A 21415-nucleotide genomic window follows, 5' to 3' on the forward strand; every position below is an offset into this window, starting at 1 on the left:
TGATTGTTTAAAAGGGTGAGACAATAATTCGTGTACCCTTATGTTTGGACTTATAGGGGCCACATAACTAGGCAACTTTCCTTTCCCCTCAATAATTATATTTAAAAATAAATATTTTTTAATAAAAGAAGTTTATATCCCATCAATCATCAAGATTCTCTAACATAATCATTTATACTGGCTAAAATTTTTTAAAGTGTTCATATGCCATACTTAAAAATACGTTATGTGATATTATTGAGTTGAAGGATTTAATGTAATTATTTTTATCACTTTAAAGGAATTTTAGTTTTATCAATTAGAAGTGTATTAATTAGTAAATAATACTACAACGGCTTAAAGTGAGACTTTAAGTAATTACTTTAATTCGCATGTGAACCGTTTAAAGATTAAGGTGCCCACTCTATAAATATACAACTAAGGATAGAGGCTCTCTCTCTCTCTCTCTCTCTCTCTCTTTTCACTTTTAATCTTCATTGTTAGTATTAGGTTTTTGAACCCATAAGTCTGAGGATTACTTCCGTTATTCAAGGTCTCGCTCAATTGTTGATCTGGGAAATCATTTATTTGCAAAGGATGCATGATCAAGTGCAATATTACGTCAGAGGCATTGAGCTTGGGATCAAGTGCTAAACCCTTTTATGTTCTTGTTGCATTTCGCTTAATGCCAGCGAGAAACGATTCAAAGTTCAAAAATTTTGATCTGGGATCATCATTGCCAACAATGAGAAGTTGCAGCTTTCTTACTCCACCATTGTCAAAATTATCCAACCAAACATGGCAAGAAACTGAAAAATACATTTTTTTTTTTCTTCTCTCTAAATATCAGTCTCTTCTTTTTTTTTTTTTTTCTTTCTTTCTGCTAGAATATCATAATTTTATTAAGAAAAAAGAAAAAAAAAATTACAATACATCACAAGAAACTGAAAGCCAAAAATTAAAGCTTAAGGATCTCCACCTTAGACATTACCATTAGCAAGGACCTCAAGATTTACTCAAGTAAATCTATATCAAGGTCTTGTTGCTGCATTTGGAGCCATTTCCTCCCTAACATGAGAGGGGAAAGAAATGTGCGAAGATGAAGAACATGTCTTAGTTGCATTTTTTGCCTGAAAATATGCTACCACATTCGTCACCTTAAAGCAATGAGTAATCATCTAGCTGATGGAGTCCAAGTAAGGTAGCACCATAGACCACTCCTACATATCATACTATGGAATCGATCTCGATTGGACCAACACCACAACCGCTACTGAATCTGTTTCAATCCACAACGACCCCAACCTGAGATTCATAGGCCACAAAACTCAGCAATATAATTTGTTTGATTTCCTAGGAAAATTACGAAAGAATCCACAATTTCACCCATGTGATCCCTTAAAATTCCACTCACCCCTACTCTCCCTAGATTTCAAAGAGAACACCCATCCACATTAAGCTTAATCTTAATCTAATCCCTCATTGGTTTGCACCAAAGTACTTCTAGAATAAGTTTTGAACTATTTGGAGTACCTTGCAAACCAAGTCTTTGGCAACAACTTAAATCTGTTGGAGTCTTAATCACCCCTTTCAAGTAAAGATTTGCTTCATGCAAATCACTTTTCATCATAGTAAAATTTTGATTTGGTTATTTCATGCCATGCCTCTTCTCATTTCTCTCCCTCCATATATTTTCAACTACAATCACAATGCCCATAGACCAAGAATCCCTCACCACTGGCAAACTTCTTTTCTTGTTCCACCATTGCATAATCTGGTGTGATCGTCTGGCCTAGACCATAAAACACCAAAACAATCTACAACATTCTCCCATATAGTCATAGAGAACCTGCATTCATGAAAAATATGATTAAACGTTTTTGTCGGCATCTCACGGAGATTACATTTAGACACTAAAGCGATGCCCTTTCCAGAGATAATATCATATGTCGGGGGAGCTTCCGATACATTCATCTCCACCCAAATGTTGATTGGCTGCAACTTTGAACCCCAAACAATGGAAAACCAAGGCACTTTCGGGTTGCGCTTTCGGATTTCCTCCCAAGAAGATAAAGAACAAATTGCCCAAATGGATCCATACACAATGATCTTCAACCTTATATTGAGCCAACCAAATTGATCTAGCGGCATTGAAACAATTCCTCATTAGGCTAGAATCAACCTCAGGAAAACGCCACTTATAATTTTCAATTAGCTCCGCCACCTTGAGGTTAGCATTTGCAAATTCCACCTCTTCAATATTGGCTAATTCCTCAATAGATTTCTCCCCCAACCATCTATCTTTCCACAATCTGATAGATTTCCCATTCCTTACTATCCACCCCTCTTTGCTTAACACGAATTGCCACATTCTTCTTTACCCAGCTATATGGATGAGGACCTATAGGTTTTTTTAACCTCACATTCTTGATAAATCTTGCTTTAAAAGGCTACTCATACCTGAATCCCCATGCTTGATGTTCCACACCTGCTTGCAAAGAAGGGCTTTATTAATATCATGAAGGCTACGAATCCCTAGCACACCTTTGTCTGTAGGTTTACAAACCATATTTCATTTAATACTGACAACCTTCTAGTTATCCACATTTCCTGGTCAAATGAATTTTTCATCCACTTTTCCATAACAATAAATAAGTATGAGGGCCCATCAGTATACCAAAAAATTATGCACATGCATGCCTAATATCACCAATCGCACAAGTTGCACTCTACCTGCCATGGACAACAACTTTCTTTTCCACCCGACATCCTCTCTTTGACTTTGTCCATTAAGACAACAAAGCTTGCTTTCGAACCTTGTCTTTAAATTTTTTCACACCAAGATCCTTATTAGGGAAATTACATATTGCAATACCAAGGGCGTCTGGAATGCTTGTTTAACCATCATTGTCTCAAAACTCCATAACATGCGGGGCTCAACCCAGCCCCCAACTTTCCCACCTTAACCTCTCCGCCAACCAAACAGGTCCTTAGAGTTCTACTTCATGTTCTCCTTCATCAGAGAGAGAGAGAGAGAGAGATTTCAATCCCTTTTTTTTTTTATAAACAAAGCAAAAGCCTCAAAGTCTAGCCAAAGGCAAAGCTCCAAAAAAGGAAAAAACCATGGTGAGAACAACCATTAAGAGGATACAATGAAAAATGGGAAGACAATTACAAGCAAACAAAAGGAGGGAACACAGAAAAAGGTGTTAAGCCACTTTCTCTAGATGGCACCATTGTTGTTGCTATTTAGCCAGGCAACAAAGCTGAAGTTGATAACAGTCTCTGATCAGTTTGTCTTCACCAACTGACAATGAAGGAAGAAAAAGATTTTCATCATATGATGAAAGATTACAATTAATGGATAGCCTTTTACATCTAAAGGAAAAATAATGGAAAGAATTTGCAACAAAATTTCTCAACCAATAAAGCTTTTTCAGTAAATCTTATTAAACATACCACAATCTGGCAAAACAAGAGTGGGTCCCAACTACAACAAGATTTCTCCTCTAATATTGAGGTAAAGAGCATTCAAGGGGAAAGTTCCCCTTGAATCTTTTAGAATCAGTGCAATAATTGTAAATCATGTAGTTGTTTCTGACCGACTGCATCTGACCAATTTGGTTGTAAGTCAGCTTGCTGTAAACAGGGGAAGTCCACCAGTTTGCAGGAGTTACGGCAGCACATTGGGTGATGCTAACAGGTCCCCTCCACTTGCAAGCCCTTGCCCTGAACCTTCTAAAGTGAGCTACAAAGGGTGCACTCTTCCAGTCAATTTTTATACGCCCACCTTGTGTTGCCCAGTTATCAGCATTCCATATGCTTGAATAAGACTTCATCCCTTGCTTATTTGGAAAAGGAATGCCTTGACTCTCATAGTTCCTGAAGACTCGGATTGGAATACTATCAATAAACCACCTGAAACAAGACCAAATAAAGATATAAGATGATGATGAGAAGTCAAACTTTTCGAATACTCAACCTCCCTGCTTTGATATCATGTGCATTATTCTGTAGCCTAAAAGCTTGAATTGCTTGAACTGTTTAGTAAGGGTAACGTAAATGTATACATCAATAGAAACAAGTGAGGGAACTCACACAATCTCGCTAGGGTTCCAATGGATAGTGTAGTTGTGGAAATCAGAAGTTGGGTCAAACCATGGCTTGAATTGCTCTTCTTTGCCTCCAATGCCTTGAGCGAAGACATTCGTGTGGATAGTGTAAGGTTGTCCTGATGTATTCCCCAAGAACTCATAGTCTATTTCATCATGCTTGTCACCACCGGAAGACAACTGCAAAAAATTTCGAGATGGAATTTTAGACCTCTCTTCTCATGATCATATCCATATCATTGTGAATAACCCGATGTAAATACTTAATGGTTAGCTATTAAGGATGAATTCTACCCAAGTCCTTAACGATCTGATTTGAAGATGGGTTGGAGAGGGTACTTACATAGTAGGCGGTAACAGTGCCGGAAGAATTTCCAGGTACTAATTTGATGAGCATTTCTATGCTACCAAAGAGGAACGGCCGTTTTGTTGAAACTCCAGATCCTGAAAAACCAAAATGGAAGACAATGAAAAGGGGATTAAAGACATTATATATTGAAAATTGGGTATATATAAAAACAGAAAATAATTAAATGAAGTGTCAGATCATATGATATATACCTGACCAATTGGTCAAGACAAGCTGAAGATCTTCACCATTACCCCCAATCGCAGCTTGTTGAGCTCCCCAGGTAAAGTAAACACTCTTGGGAAATGTGGCATTCACATAACTGAGATTGATGATGAGTGCAAACAAAGAGACAGCAAGACTGATGAAAAGAGCTTGTAAGTTGGCCATGCCAACCCTAAAGCTCAATATCCTTCAATGAACTCTTCCTTTGGTGGCTAGAAACGATTGCTTTCTTCTCTCTGGAACATAGAAAACTGAAGTTGTGATGCATTGACAGATGATCTGTGAGGGCTTTATAAAGGAGAACAAGAGAATATACCCAATACTCAGTTATTTATTCATTATTTTATTTTTAATTTTTCAGAAGCAACACAGTGGCCGGCTAACAAGTATGATGATTACGAGGTGGTATTCTTTCTTAGTTTCCCTTTTCTGGGTTGGGCTATTACATGCATGCATTGATGGTCTTCTTCTTGTGTCAACTTGATAGTCTATCTAAGCTGGCAGGCGTGGGAGAATATGAGACTACGTGCGAGGGACAATCACTGTGAGAGAGAGAGAGAGAGAGAGAGAGAGAGAGAGAGAGAGAGAGATGGAGTTGACTCTTGTGGTTGGGTGAAGAAGAAGTCTGCGTTGAATCGACGTGCAAGCCTATAGCTACAGTTATATGGAAGAAGAAGAAAGAAAAGCAAAGCAAAGATGCATATTTCATTTTCATGACAAGTCCAATGGATTCTTACAAAAAAAAAAAAAAAAAACCCTAGTCCAATGGATGAAGTCCTAGAATACAAGCCACCATGCATGCCCCGTCGGGTTGCCCAGTCATGAGTCTGTCTTTCTACGATCTTTTGAAAAAACATCCCTGCCCCTTCCCCTCACTATTTAGAGCTTGTGCTTGAAGCAGACGACGAGCTCAACCTCTGCCTTTGAAATACATATAAATCTATAATAATTAATCACATAAAAAAATATTTTTTCTTCTCAGTTTTTATGGGTAAGGTAAAAAATTCTCGAATTTTATAGATAAGATAAAGAATTCGTTAAAATAAAGTCTTTAAATAAAAGAGAATTCTTAAATAATAATAATAATAATAATAATAATAATAATAATAATAATAATAATAATAATAATAATAATAATAATAATAATAATAAAACACAATTATTATATATGATAAAGATAGTAAACAACATCATTTAGCACAAATTTTGCTAAATCAGGCAACAAATCGAAGGATCAAATAATTAACTCCTCCTCTCAATATAAATATTAAAAGAAAAAAATATTCACACACTATCCGTGTGTAGATTCTTTTCCATGCTTTCTCACAAAAAGTATGAACTCCACACATAATTTTTTTTATTTTACTTTTTTATCTATTTTAAAGATGCGAAGTCCACATCAATTGATAGCTACTTTAGACCCTCAATTAATGGTAATACATAATTTCTTTGCCACACTAATAAAGAAATTATTATTTTGATCTGGAACTTCTTACTCTTGAGCTGGCTCTAGGAAGTCAAGCCCATATATTTGAGTCCAACCCGATCTTAGGTATGAGATTCTTGGAGCTGGCTCAAGGTGGTTTCTCAATTTTAATAAAACATATTATAGGTAATGACCATTAATGAGGCCCATGTAGGCATGTACAATAACATGGACATCATTCCATCACATAAACCCCATAAAACAAAATGATTTAATTATCTTCTTATAAAGCAATAAATCTAATCTGTCATGTGCAAGAACCCTTTCATCATGTCCATCACTTTCCAACCATGTGGATCAAAGATTTGAGAGGATAACTCTTGGGATACGGAACTTGTTATATATATATTTATATTAATGCCCTATCTCAATTTTATCACTTATAAGGATTTTTTTTCCTCCTTAATTTTCTACTAAGTTATTTTTAAGTTCATGTCAAGCTTGTTTTGTAGAATCTTCAAATTATTTTCTAGAATCTCTATAACACCACATGGGAATATTGATTGGCCTGAAATTTTAATATCATTAATTAAAATGATATGGACAACTTGTCCACCATATTTTTGGAGCTCCACTGAACTACAATCCAATAGTTATTAAGGGCATGATGAATAGTACAAGCTTAAGCATTTTGGAATCTAATTTAATATTAATTATATAGAACATGTATGCCATATATGTGTACATAAATACATATATAATAAAAAATGATGATAAGTTATTATGTAAAGACCATAAGGTTATATTAGGGGGAGTGCTTATCATGGGACATATATTTGTGTTTTAAAACATTAAATTGTAAAAAATATGAGATTATTTATCATAAGATAATATGGTGGAGCTTGAAAGGAGAAAATTTAAAGACATTTACTCATAAATTAGTAACACAGAAGGTAGGAATTCGATGAAAGCACTAATATAACGTGGAACAAGTTTGCTACTTGTATTAGGAATGTAGCTTAAGACGAATTAAGCGAATTAAAAAAAAAAAAATATATATATATATATATATTCATCTAGGGAAACTTAGTGGTGGAATGATGAAGTTGAAGCAGCCATTAAGGTTAAGAAATCTAGTTTTAAATTTGGTGTATGATTAAAAATATGGAGGATTTTAAAATGTGTAAATTTGCTAAAAACAAAGTTAAGAAGATAGTAGACTAAGAAATACGAGGAGGATGCTATAATAATTTTGGCTTACTAACCATAGAATCCCCTTTCTAAACCTCCTATTGGCAAAATCCAACCTCCGATTAGTAAAATCCTATAACGCTCTGGCCCCATTAATCATGCACAATATTGTTCTCTTTGGCCCATGGGCCTCTAGGTTTTAAAACGCGTTGTCCATGTTAAGGAAGCCAGAGGTTATTAACTAGTTTAGGAATTTCTCTCTAGGTGATGTGGGACTAAAGTTTGCACACTCTCACCAATCTCTCAAGCCCCCTGGTACTAGCCATATTCTTGGTGGGGACACCTCACCGATCTCCCACGCGAGTTTGGGGTCGCGAGTTTGGTACTTGCCGTATTCTTTGGTGGGGACATCTCACCGATCTCCCACGCGAGTTTGGTACTTGCCGTATTCTTGGGTCGCGAGTTTGGTACTTGCTGTATTATTGGGTCGTCACACTTCCCCCTTTTTAATACCATATGTAACGCCCCAATCCTGCACAATATTGTCCTCTTTGGCCCATGGGCCTCAGCTTTAAAACACATTATCCATATTAAGGAAGCTAAGGGTCATTAACTAGTCTAGGAATCTCTCCCTAGGCGATGTGGGACTAAAGTTTGCACACTCTTACCGATCTCCCAAGCGGGTCTGGTACTTACTGTATTCTTGTGTCGTCACAAATCCAACCATAGGATCCCCTTTGTAGACCTCCGATTGGAAAAATCTAACCGTAGGATCCCCTTTGTAGACCTCTGATTGGTTAAATCCAACCGAAGTATCCCCTTTGTAGACCTCTTTTTGGTAAAATCCAACCGTAGTATCCCCTTTGTGGACCTTTGTTTGGTAAAATCCAACCGTAGGATCCCCTTTGTCGACCTTCGATTGGTAAAAGCCAACCGTAGAATCCATTTGTAGACCTCTATTTGATAAAATCCAACCGTATGATCCCCTTTATTGACCTTTGTTTGGTAAAATTTAACTGTAGAACTCCCCTTTGTAGACCTTCGATTGGTAAAGTCTAATGGTAGGACCATAGGATCCCCTTTGTAGCGCTCCCATTGGTAAAACCCAACCATAGGATTCCCCTTTGTAAACCTCCAATTGGTGAAATCCAACCATAGGATTACCTTTGTAGACCTCCGGTTGGTAAAATTAAGCCTTAAGATCCCCTTTGTAGACCTACGATTAGCGCACTTGGTTCAACGGTTAGGTACAATGTTGCGACATGGTGGTCAAGTGATCGAAACAGCCTCTCGACATTCTCGAGGTAAAGCTGTGTATGTAGCTTTCACCCCTGGACCTCGCACATACGGGAGCCTCGTGCACCAAGTACGCCCTTTATCCCCTTTGTAGACCTCTGTTTGGTAAAAATGATCAAATCATAAGATCCCCTTTGTAGATTGGTAGAAATCCAATCATAGGATTTCTTTAGTAGACTTCCAATTGTAGAAATCCAACCATAGGGCCTCTTTGGTAGACCTTCGATTGGAGAAATTCAACCGTAGGATAATCAATCAGGTTTTATGTCAAGAATATCAACTTCATAAGCTATTTATTTTCTTAATAGACTAATGGAATGATTTAGGCAAGGTAAGATGAATCTCTATAAGATCTTTATTAATTTAGAAAAAAAGTTTACTATAGAGAACATGGAAAGTTACTTTGGCAAGTGTTAGAGAAGAAAAATATGTCACATTAATCTACGAAAATATTAAAGATATGTGAAATATGTAGAGATAGTAAAAGATATGTAAGATGATGTAGTAACTAGTGTAAGAAACTGTAAGGGGACCGGATAGTAAATTTCAATTCCAATTGGATTACACCTAAGATCAAGTCTAAGCCCCATGATTGTTTGTTATGCTAGTCGGGGATAATAATTTAGTGACTAGTGTAGAACTATGGGTGGACAGGGTAGTGAATTTCAATTATATTTGGATTACTTCAACGGTCAACTCTAAGTCCATATTTATTTGTGTTAATCATCGATGAGTTGACTAAAGACATTCAAGATCAGATCCCTCAATTTATGCTTTTTAGTTAATGACATTATTTTGAAGGATGAAACTAAACTAGGGATACATGGAAAGTTGGAGTTGTGGAGCTCAACCCTGAAATCAATAGGTTTTAAGATGAGTAGAGTAAAAATAGAGTATATGTTGTGTAATTTTAGTACCAATAAGATTGAAAGTGAGGTGAACATTGATTATAGGGACATAGCGAAAAGTGAATTTTTAGCACTTAGGTTCAGTTATAAATAAAGGAGGAGAAATAAAAGATGATGTTGGACAAGGAATTAGAATACGATGGATGGAGTGGAGTAGTGCTTTCGAAGTGTTCTGTGATCGACATAAATCCTTTAAGACTCAAAGGAAAATTTTACAGAATAGTTATATGACTAACAATGATGTATGGACCTAATTGTTAGGTAGTAAAGAAACAACATAAAAATAAACTTAGTGTAGAAGAAAAAAAGATGTTAACATAGATAAGTGGTAAAACTAGAAAAAATAAAATAAACAATAAAAAAATTAGAGCTAATGTAGGAGCATTTTCAATACATGATAAGTTGTGACAAAATCATTTGAATAGCATGGACATGTGCAACAAAGGTCTTTGAATATCTCAATGTAGAGGGGTGATTTGATTGAGATTAAAAGAGCTAAAACAACCAAGGGTATGCCTCTCTGAGTAGCCCAGCCGCCCAAGAGGTGTTGAGTTGAATTGAGTTTATACCTATGCTTTTTCCAGTATTATCATATCAAATCATATATATAGATATAGATATATATAAAACAAGAAGATGCATATGTGCAAATATCTCCATGTGTATTGAGAGAGTTATCAGTAAAAAAAAACAGTTTACTTATTAGTGAAGGCAATGCATTAAGTTCTTCAAAGGACTCCTCATAAATCCTTAAACGTTGAATCAAAATGGATATTCAATATAAGGAAAGGTTCTCTGAGCAAGTGGCATAGATAAGCACACCTAAAGTGTAGTAAAATGATATCAGATATTGGAGGGCAGCCAAGATCATTTTGTGTGAAGAGGAAAGAAATATTTTTCCTTCAATATATTAAGGACTGAGTTTCTTTTCAACCTCAGTGAAGAGATACCTATTAAGTCTATGTTCATAATGCCAAACTTTATAGAATATGGGGATTTTATTTATTTATTTATTTTTAATATGGGAGATATGACCTTTGATTCTCTTCATTGTGGGTGAAGAGAAACTTTCTTCACATATCAATTATAAGATAGTAATCATCTTTAGAATCTTCAAGTTTGCAAGAGTATAAAAATTTACACCTACCATCCAACAAAAGAGTGGCCATATGATAGATTCTCAAATCTGAATACATGTAAAGAAAGAAATTTGTCACCGTGTGTCACTTGGCAAAATGAATGTCTATGTTATAAAGAACACCAATGAGGTCATCCTCCTGTCAGTAAAATTTCAGCCTCAATCTAAGAAGGGAGAGCATCTCAAAAATGAGTTCAAAGTGAGCAAAAACAGTACATAAATATTAATAAATCCCTTAACTCATGATGAATTCTTGCAAAGCCCAAGTATGTATGGTTGGGCCTCTATAGTCTGGTTTTTATATTTATTTATTTATTTTAACCAAGGTGTTCGGTCAGTTTACATGCACCTCAAACTAACAAGTGTGGTTAAGAAAGTATAGATTGCAACACTGAGCCATTTTCATAAGCTTAACTCGGATGCGTCATGGAAGAACAATGTTGAACGTGGAGGTATTGGGTTTTTATTAGAAATAATCAAAGACAGGTTTGTGTGGCAACTTCTGAACCTTTAGAATTTCAGTCTATCTTATTGGGGGAGGCATTGACAATGGGAAGTGATTTGTTATAGGTGAACTCATAAACTTTAAATCGTCTAATAGTCATGGAAATTAATCATAAAGAGCTTTGCGACGACATCTTAGGGTGGAACACAACTATTCCATTATTCATTCAGCTGGTGGTGGGAGACATTTCACATTTTTTTCTTTTTTTCTTAGAATGCAAATTTCAATTTGTGCCTAGGGAGTGCAATTTAGTTGCAGATTTCTTAGTTAGGAAGACACTATTTTCTATGAGTAAGATAGTTTGGCCAAATTCCACTCCATAGTTGACAAAATCTTGTATTTCGATAACTACGAATTTGACTTGCTTTAATGAATAGCTTTTATTCAACCCCACCCCCACCCCCACCCCCACCCCCACCCCCACCCCAAGAAAAAAGGAAAACTTTAGCCCTTTTTTTTTATTTTTTATTTTTTATTAGACAAGAGGAGTATCCGTAGGCCGACTAAATTCCTCCTTGGGCTCGTACGTGAACCCCGTGCCACGTACGAATCGAGAGTTTCTGGGCCTTAATGAGCCTCAGGCGGGTGGCCCCAAGGAATTATACAACAGCAAAGTTTTGATCACGATACCTTACTCCCTAAGGTGGAGTCCCATGTCCCCTCCAGGACAAATCTAAATGCATTTGAACCACTTTCAATGCTTGTTTTGATTGAAAATTCAACATGTAAGGTGGGATTAGGGTCTTTAATGGTGACACATGTACAATGTCAAATCCATCAAGTGTGCCACACACCACATAAATAATCGTAACACTTGTATGTAGATAAATTTTGGTAACACCTAGACTGTGTTTGGATACCAGGAAAAGAAACGAAAAAAAAAAAAAAAAAAAATCCACAAACATGGTTTGAGGAATCAGATCAAATCAGTCAACATCGCCTGGATCATATTGGCATAGACCTTGATCAATCCAAATCGTTGATCAATAAATGGTATTAAAAAAAAAAAAAACATTTTTTTAATTGAATCAGGAGTATTTCTATCCGATGTAGGGTGTTTCAAATTGGGATCAAGGCCAATAGCGATCCCAACTTGATTCCGTCTACTCGAACCTTGTCCCCAAGACACGAACATGATGATAAATCCATTTTCCTTTGTCCAAAAAACAAAAAAGCAAAAGATTTATGTGTACAATCATGATGCACGAGTATAACCGTAAAATGAAGTTGGGCAGGTGGATCATAAACCTTCATCCCCATCCAACGGCATTATGCATGGTCATGAACCATGCTTACACATCACCCTTTCCCATAGAAAAAATAAAATGTGGTGCAAATAGGCGATTAAGGATTAGAGAGGAGCCGAATCCGCAGATTTTAGGATCTATAACTTTCGTCGTAAACAAGGCCATGGCCTGTTAGTGGACATGGGGTTCTGTCATATGGGCCGGAGGATTGGGCTTATTGCACAAGACATAATAATGAATACAGGGAAATTTTTAGCATGCGGTAGATTTCATATATAAAAGTGTATTAGATTGGGATATATATATATATATATAAGTAAATATTTATATAAATATTCATATATAATTAAGAGAAAAGGAAGCATGAGACACCCTTGTGCAAATTATAATGAAACCCCCCTCTCACATAATAAACAGTAGGACTCATACTGTGCTCTCTCTCATACGGATGATACCATTTTCCAGATCCTCATCATTGTTGTATCTTGCAGATTCTTTCTTACATTGCTGTCGTTGATAATGGCCCCTTATAATTAATTGTGAAAAGTTTCACTTCAAGGTCCAATAATATACAATGGATAATTTATCTTAATGGTTCATATGATTTTTCCATATGGCAAATGACTTGACAATTCAACTATTGGATACTCAATGGATAAACTGGATAGGTCACTTGTCAAATTTCATATACAAATTCAATCAAATACTTCCATGTGTATTAACATGTATCTTATTCATGTATGTCTATACATGCCTGCTGACTCTGACCACTATTGTGCGCTCTCCCAATTAACACATAATAATAATAATAATAATAATAATACTAATAATAATAATAATAATAATAATAATAATAATAATAATAATAATAATAAATAAATAAATAAATAAATAAATAAAGGAATCTCCCCATCTAAAAAATTTGAGCCCCATCCAACATATTACATGACTAATTTTCAAATTCCCAAATAAACTTATCTATTTATGCCAACCATAATATTTGGATAATATAAAAAGAATAGATAGGTCTGAAAGGGAGAATGTTTTCTACGCAAGCAAGCCATATAACCAAGCTATGGTCAGGTGTATTTTACTATGCGGAGTTGTAGATTGGATTAGGCTGAAACATTTGTGGACAGATGTACCCCAATCAAGGACCCCTACTTATATGTCAAGGTTCAGCCAAAACGGGATTTGCCTAGTAGCAAAATAGATGGTTGAAAAATCTATAAATTTTGACATGGGTGCAATGTACATGCATAGGAGAGTATGGCATTACACGAGGATGAATGATTGAATCTAAGTCTAAGACTTAACATTTAATCTATCTAGATTTATTGTGGGATCCTTCCCTATTGTGGAATTAGGTGTCCCGACTATGAACCCCTTATTTGACCTGCCAACTCGGGGAACATGTGCCTATTTATATCTCTTTGCATTACATATTAAACCCTAAACCCTAAATCCTTATAGGGATATAAGTTTGCCCCTATGGGATCAAGCCCATCAAAAACCCAACCGAAAATTTCAGGTTTTGGCCTAGGCTTTTTAGCCCATAGTATGGTGACGTGTGTGTAGATTATATAAGTACCACAATTAATATTCACTCAATACATTATATACTTATATATTAATCTTTAATAACATGAAAATGACATAGAAGGCCAATTCCCGCCCGCCCTGACCCCAGTAGGGCTGAGCCTCAGTTGAGATATCCCAACCCAACCTCGGGGACCTGAGTTGGCCCGAGCTGAGCCCTGGAGCGTTTGGGAATTGCCTGGGATTTCAAAAACCTGGACCAGCCCAGCTTGGTCTATGCCGCGATCTGTCATCGTTCCTAGTATCCCTGTTGGGCATTCTATTATTCACATGGATGGTGCTTGAAGGGCTGGTTATTTTCTTGAGGTAGAGGTGTTTTCATTGGTGATCATTTGAGGGATTTCATTATAGCTAAGTGCAAGGTGAGTTGTAGTTTTCTATGGCCTCAATGGAAGCAGAAGTTATCCGGGATGGTCTCTTGTTAGCTAGGAGATTTGAGTCTTTGTAAAATAGCTTTTTTTTTTTTTTTTTTCGAAAGAAGTTTCCCCGACATTAATCTACCATGCTTCATCCACACCGTACAACAAGGGAGAGATATATGGAGTGCGAGAGGAGGGTCACATATATCATGACCCTCTCTTCCTTCATCGAGTGTGTAGGATGCTTGCTAACGATACTCTCTTAGATCCTTTTTGTTGGGGGGTGGATGGAAAGATATGATGTTGTAATTCGTGTACATGATAATCCTAAGTTCAATATGTTAGCAGATTAGACAACTTAATCTGGAAGGCCTTTATCTATATGGTGCAATACAGTCTGACCAAATTTCAACCCATAATTGATGGAGAAATGTATTCCCCAACCCGATGTCCTGCACATGACAATCAATAGAATCCAATTTACCAAAAATAAAAAAGTACAAGATAATCCTTTAACTCCGTATCTTTGAAGGTGAGTGAGTAGTCGGAACCACTATTAGCAAAAATGGAAACGGTAAAAAAAGAAACGGATGGTACAGGTTTTAAATAATAAAAATTTTCAAATGATACGGTCAAATAAACAGTAAAAAAAAAAAAAAAAAAGAGAATAGAAAAAAATGGAAAACGGACGATACGGGTTTTAAACGTATAGATTTTAAACAAACAAGACTAAAAAAATAGTACTATACTGGCATAAATTAAGGAATTATTACATGAATACTTGCATCTAATGTTCAAATATATATATATATATATATATATCTCATGTCTCATTATAAGTTTCATGACATATAATTGAATATCATCCACTATTAATTCTAAATTTATACACCACACATGTCCAAGTTTTATTTAGCAATGTGACTTGGCTATGATGTTGTTTATTGTTGTCAACATAGTCAACAACTCTTGGAGTAATGTATGTTCAATTTGAGTTAGTAGTCATCACTTTAGAAATATTTTTCAGCAAATGCATTAGTTTGTATCTCAATTTAGAGATCCATATATTGATATTGAGTTGAAGATGATTCATGAGAAATATAGGCCATTGAGTTAGCTTCAAGTCGACGAAAGAATCAGGTGGATCAAAGTTCGGGAGAGAAAGATATGGTCAATTAAGTATACATTATGTTCAACAAATTAAGTCTTAAAAAACGTCAAAAAAGGGGAACGTGTTTAGAACGAAAATGCTTGCCGTTTTGCTGTTTTTCTAATTATCTTTGAGAAGCATATGGAATAACGTGTTTAAACGGTAAAAAATGAGAACCTGTTTAAAACGGAGTTTTAAACGCCTTTTTGCTACCAGTGGTCGGAACTCGAAAGTCTTTGTGTGACCAATGTTGTGAATTTATAATCTAAAAAAATAAATATTTTTCTATGGTGAGAAGAGTCAACAAATATTTTAAAACCTACAAGGCAACCCGGGTAGGAAAAAAAATTCATGATGTGTAGGGGCAAGCTCAAATTGAGGAGGACAACCATTGGAATATTGATGTTCTGGCACTGTAATGGTAAGGCGTAGTTGAACTTCTTCATGTAGTCCTGGCCAACTTGGCCCTGTCATCCAGCCTGGTTCAAGCATATGCCCTCATCCAACCTGGTTTAATTATGGGTTGAATTTTTTTTTGGTAATGACGGGTATTTAAGCCTTCGACCTGACTAATCCAGTAGGTTCAATCAACCCACAATTACATGGATCGAATCATACCAAGAGTTGAATGAGAATCATTCAACTTTCACCGAAAATAGTGAAAAATACTACACACCTTACGTTTCTTGAGGTGAAGGTTCATTACTAACTCGCTGAAATTATTTATATGAATAGATATTTTATAAGGCTGCCTCTCATTATGCATATCTTCTAATATTTGAATACCACTTAGTCATGCAATACGTAAGAAATATCCTTAAGGATCATTGTTAGCCTCTATTTAAAGGTTTTTTTTACCAATAATCGTCAAGGCTGAAGACCCCAGCTTCTTAATTTACTCATGGTCTTAAAAAAACCCAATTCTTTGACCAGCAAACGAAAGAGAGAGAGAGAGAGAAAGAGAGAGGGGTTGGCTTGCTGCCTACTCTAAGTCCGACAAGCTCCCCAAGCAACAAAGATGAAGACGTGAACGGCAAAACAATTGCAATTAAGTTTATTTAGTTCTGTCGCCTGTTGGGGAGGTTCTTGAATCTTTGCAAGGTCTGACCTATATTATATTTATATGAATAATGTAGATTTCAATTTGTACTTAGTGAGTGCAATTCGATAGCAAATTCTTTAGGCAGGAAGGTGTTATCTTGTATGAGTCAGATAGTTTGGTCAAATTTCACTTTGTGGTTGACAGAATTTTGTAATCCGACAACTACGAACATTGCTCGCTTTAATGAATAAATTTATATTAAAAAAGAAAAAATAAAAAAAATGAAAAAATGAAAGAAGAAGATGGTAGTGGTGGGGTTGCATTTGAAGGATCAAGCAAAATCACATTATTGAAATGCAAGCACTTGGAAGTCATAGTGTTGAATCTGGAATACCAAGAGATGACAAACATCGTAGTCTACTCTAGTAGCAACTCCATATTATTAACAAAGGACCTGTCTGATGTAGACTTTTATTTTCAATGGCAAGAATGAACTTGGGCATGAAGCTGGCCAGGTGCAACTTGAACATTGAGCTTGACTGTAAAGAGTTTAGGCAAAGTATATAAGTTTTTGAATCCAACTTAACTAATGTGGGATTATACAGACATATAACTTAGGGAGGACAACAAACGAATCTGAGCTCTGATATCCATGTCGAAACCCAAGGCATCAAGTAGAAAGAATTATCCAAGTATGTAAAGAAATCAAGAACCAAACTTAAACAATGTGGGCAAGTAGGATGCATGAAGCCCAAGTTTCACAGAAAGATGGGGCCAAGGATTTCTATGTGGAGTCGGTGATAGGGCAAAATAAATATTAAAATGAAAATCCACTAAGGAAATTAATGATAAAAAAATGATAAATCACTATAGGATGGTTGAAGATAGAAGAAAAAATTGCTAATACATAAGAAATTATATAATTAGATTTAGCATCGTAATTTTGGATGTAGCCAATCTAGACCTTGTTCTAACTATCTAATAGTTAGCATTTTCACATTACCCTTCTATGATGCATAATTCGATAGACCACAAAGGAAAATTGTCCTATGTGAGCCATGCAAAGAGCCTCTTCGCTCTATTATATAATGTACCCTAAGCAATTTGTAAAATAGCTTAAAATTGTCATAGGATAATTATAATTTTCACATAAATATTCATTTAAACATAAAAAAGTTGTGATGTTAATTAATTTTGACTAAGTTGTAAAATGTTTTCTGAAAAGTTGTCAGATTTATGGAGATTTTACCCATAAAATTCTAAAAGTAATTGAAGTATACTTCACTATAAATGCTCAAAATGAAATTAGAGTTCTATTCTTAGAAATAGTTTTCAATTAAATTTCATATGATATAACATTAAATATCTTCTTGTTATTCTATAAGATTTCCATCCACAGTTTTTCTTCTAGCTACCAAAAAAAAAAACTATAGTTGTTCATTTTTGAAATTTTAAATGACTTTAGAAAATGGTACAGAAATTTAAGTCATTCTTTTTATGTATGTCTCTCCATCTAAAAAAAAAAAAATCTACCTTTCCCAGAAATTTTTACAATCGTGACCCCTCAACCAAACTTTATCGCATTTGTCGGTTGATAATACCTTATAAAAAAGATCATTTCATTGATCGTATCTCATGTAGTATTACAAATGTAAATACAGCCTTTGAACAAGTAATTAATGGGGATAAGAGAGAGGATAACAATAACAATTGTTTGCAGGGAGGGGAAAATATCTTCTCAAAAAAAAAAAAAAAAAATCAAATCAGAAGAGAGTAGGGTGAAAATTCTCATTCGTACCACATAGCTCTTCCTCCCCCTGAATTTTGTTCTTTCTTCATAAAGTCTCATCAATTTAAAGAAGTACACTTATAAATCAAGCCTCATGAACACAAGGAGTTAAGAAGCACATGAATTCAATGACCTAAAACTTACTTAATATAAGGAATTAAAGCCTCATGAATTTAATGAATTAAGGCCTTGTAAATATAAAGAATTAAAGTCACTTTTAACTCTTGCCTCGATACCACAAAGTAGGTGCACAAATTCAATTGGAAATATCCCTTACAGTTAGTACCATTTCTATAAGAATTTATTGTAAAGAAAAAGGAGAATTTACCTACAGCAAATGTCTCAGTAGAACGCTTTGACTGCTGCTAATTGTTCTGTTCCTATCACTTGTGGATGGATTTTGTTACTGCAGATTCTGGTTACCTTCCTCGCGCTCTTCTGTCAGGCTCTCCGAAACTTAAATCAGTAATAATAAAGAGGAAAAAATCACTCGAGTTCTGAGGATCCAAGATTGCATACCTTCTACCTTAGGGGCAACTCCTTTATATAGCATCTCTCTTCCCAGCTCTCCTTGGCTCCAGGGCCTCTTTTTCCGGAGGTGGCCATCTTGGTCGATATGGCGCACTTCCGCGTGCACGTTAGGGCCATAACTGTTGGTGGGCTCCTGCTCCAGTATGTCCGATCTTAATGATGTATCCGTGGGTTTCGTACATATACGTTATGATCTTAAAGGTTGATAAGTCTTTTCCTCTGTACGCCTTTTTGATAGGTAGCTTCCTTTGTGCATTGGTTGGTAGGTCTTTTCTTCTGTCTGTTAGGCTCTCGATGACTGACTTGTTGTCGCTTTGTGGTCATGCAATCGGGAAATCCACAACTAATCCTATGATTACTCCTTGGCCAAGTGACCGAAATCCTGGTGCTAGATCTAACCATGGTCCTGAGTTCCGGCATTCGACTCGACTAGGGTTAGTGTGCAAAGGATCGTTCATCCGGAGGCTAAGTGTGGTTGTGTGTGTTTCTTAGTACAGGTGGTACGTGTGGCACCACGTCCGTTCATGTCTATTCATTTTGTAGTTCCCCCATGTGGAGCCTTTCTTGGTGTTCATGGTGTGTCTACTTGCACGTCTCTGTTCGTCTGCTTGGCTGATCTTTGTCTTCATGAGGTCGTATGCATGCTCACGTGTCTTCCTATTCGTCTTATCTTTGTGAGGTCACATGCGTGCTCACGTGTCTTCCTATTCGTCTTATCTTTGTGAGGTCACATGCGTGCTCACGTGTCTTCCTACTTGTCTGGTCTTTGGGGCTTATGACCGTGGCACGTGATCGTCCAGGTGGCCGTCTGATTGGTTTCTTCAATGCAGAGGGCTTGTTGTGTTTATGGCATATCAGCTTTCAAAGCTGGCTCACAATAGTGTATTTGGATATAAATGTGACTTGTTAAATGGGTTAAAAGGTGGGATCCATTGCGTAATGTGCATTTTCCTTTATTTCTCTAAAGAAAATATTTGCACACAGGGGCACTTAAAAACGTAGATGTAATACTTAACAGTTAAGCACTAAGAAAGTAAATTAATTATAAGAGAAAATTGCATTGTCACCCCCTGAACTTTTATCTTTATTCAACGCCGCCCCTTGGACTTTTCGAAACATCAGAGCCACCCCATAAAAATTCAAAAAATTTCAAATTGGTCCATGCCATTAGTCGACCGTGTTAAATGAATGAAAACCTGTTAGTTTTTTTACAATATACCCAAAATACCCCCACCTATTGTGAGAGGACAATATTGCCCTCTCTTTTATTTGCTTCTTCTAAACCCATCTCCCATCTCCCATCTCCCATCTCACTCCTCACTCACTCGGTCGAACAAGAAGAAGAAGAAGACGGTACAGTAACCTGCAACTCGATCGTGCCCTCCGACGTGCGATTCTCAGGTGGAAAGCTGACCGGCTTGTGAATCTCTTTCCTCCGGCATGCAAACTTCTTCCCTCCGGCGTACGAACCTCTCCCCCCTCCGGCGTTAAATAAGGACCAAAGTTCAGGACCTGCTAAGAATATTATCAAATTCGTGAACTCTAATGGATGCTCTCTGCAATCACCGGTAGATGGGCTTGCTTCTCCTAATCATCCAAACAACTAACAAGGTCTCTGTAAGGGCTAAGGATCTTATTCTTTCAACAGAACAGTAGATAGCAATGGGCAGTTTAAATGGAGAACAAATCCCACTCAACCCTATTCAGACAATAACTCAAAGGGAGATTGGGTTTGACCATTCAGGTTGAAGTTCAGTTTCATTGACAGGGCACCTACATCAAATATGTTTTACATAATACACAGAAAATGATGGATCAATATATCATTTTAGAACTTTTATATCCTGCCCTTCCAGAAACACTCCAAAAATGAAACGATTCAGCATGTCAAAGAACGAAAAAAAATTGTTTCCAAAACAACATCTCAGTCAACCAACAGTCTAACAGACTAACACAAATAGGCATTCATTAACCATGAAAATAAAGTTCTCCTATACCCACATCAATTGAACCATAATTTTGACAATCCTTATTATCCAATACCAACTAATAATCCCAAATTGGAACTCATATTTTTTTCTTTCTTTTTGCCAGGTATATGGTGTATCTGTGTTTCGGGGAAGGCTGAGACAGGGAACAGATGTCTATCTTCCATGTGTCCATCAGATGTTTCTTCCCCTGCCAAAATAAATCCAACAAAAATCCCTGCCGAACCAATTGCATCTAAAACAACAGCAAAAGAAACGAGATGCTTTCAGCAAGCCCAAGAAGCCATTTACTTGTATTTTTGTGTACCCAGATCAACAGTGAATAAAAATTCCACCAAAAGGAGGAAATAAAAAATTGGGTTTGGGTGTGGGTGTGGGTGTGGGTGTGGGTGTGGGTGGGGGTGGGCGTGGGGAGGAAAAATAAAAAGGAAAACAAAAGGGAAATCTAGGGCCCGTTTGGTATCGTTTTAAAAAAACGTTTCTGGAGTTTTTTCGTTCTATTGGAATGAAAAATGGAATCTTCTGTTTGGTGCACTTATGGTCCGTTTCTGTTTTTTTGGAACAAAAAGTGAAAAAAAAAA

General features: G+C 36.2%; 1 protein-coding gene across 1 annotated transcript; it reads right to left on the reverse strand.

Annotated features, from left to right (window-relative positions):
- Positions 1-3488: 3488 nt before the first annotated feature.
- Positions 3489-4830, reverse strand: LOC122062598 (probable xyloglucan endotransglucosylase/hydrolase protein 26). Its single transcript, XM_042626228.1, has 4 exons — positions 4653-4830; positions 4435-4535; positions 4078-4271; positions 3489-3897 (listed from the first exon to the last, which is right to left on the reverse strand). The coding sequence occupies exons 1-4, from the start codon at positions 4828-4830 to the stop codon at positions 3489-3491; spliced, it is 882 nt and encodes a 293-aa protein (XP_042482162.1).
- Between the last annotated feature and the right edge of the window lie 16585 nt (positions 4831-21415).

The sequence above is a fragment of the Macadamia integrifolia genome, unplaced genomic scaffold (assembly GCF_013358625.1).
Source record: "Macadamia integrifolia cultivar HAES 741 unplaced genomic scaffold, SCU_Mint_v3 scaffold108, whole genome shotgun sequence".
NCBI classification, from domain to species: Eukaryota; Viridiplantae; Streptophyta; class Magnoliopsida; order Proteales; family Proteaceae; genus Macadamia; species Macadamia integrifolia.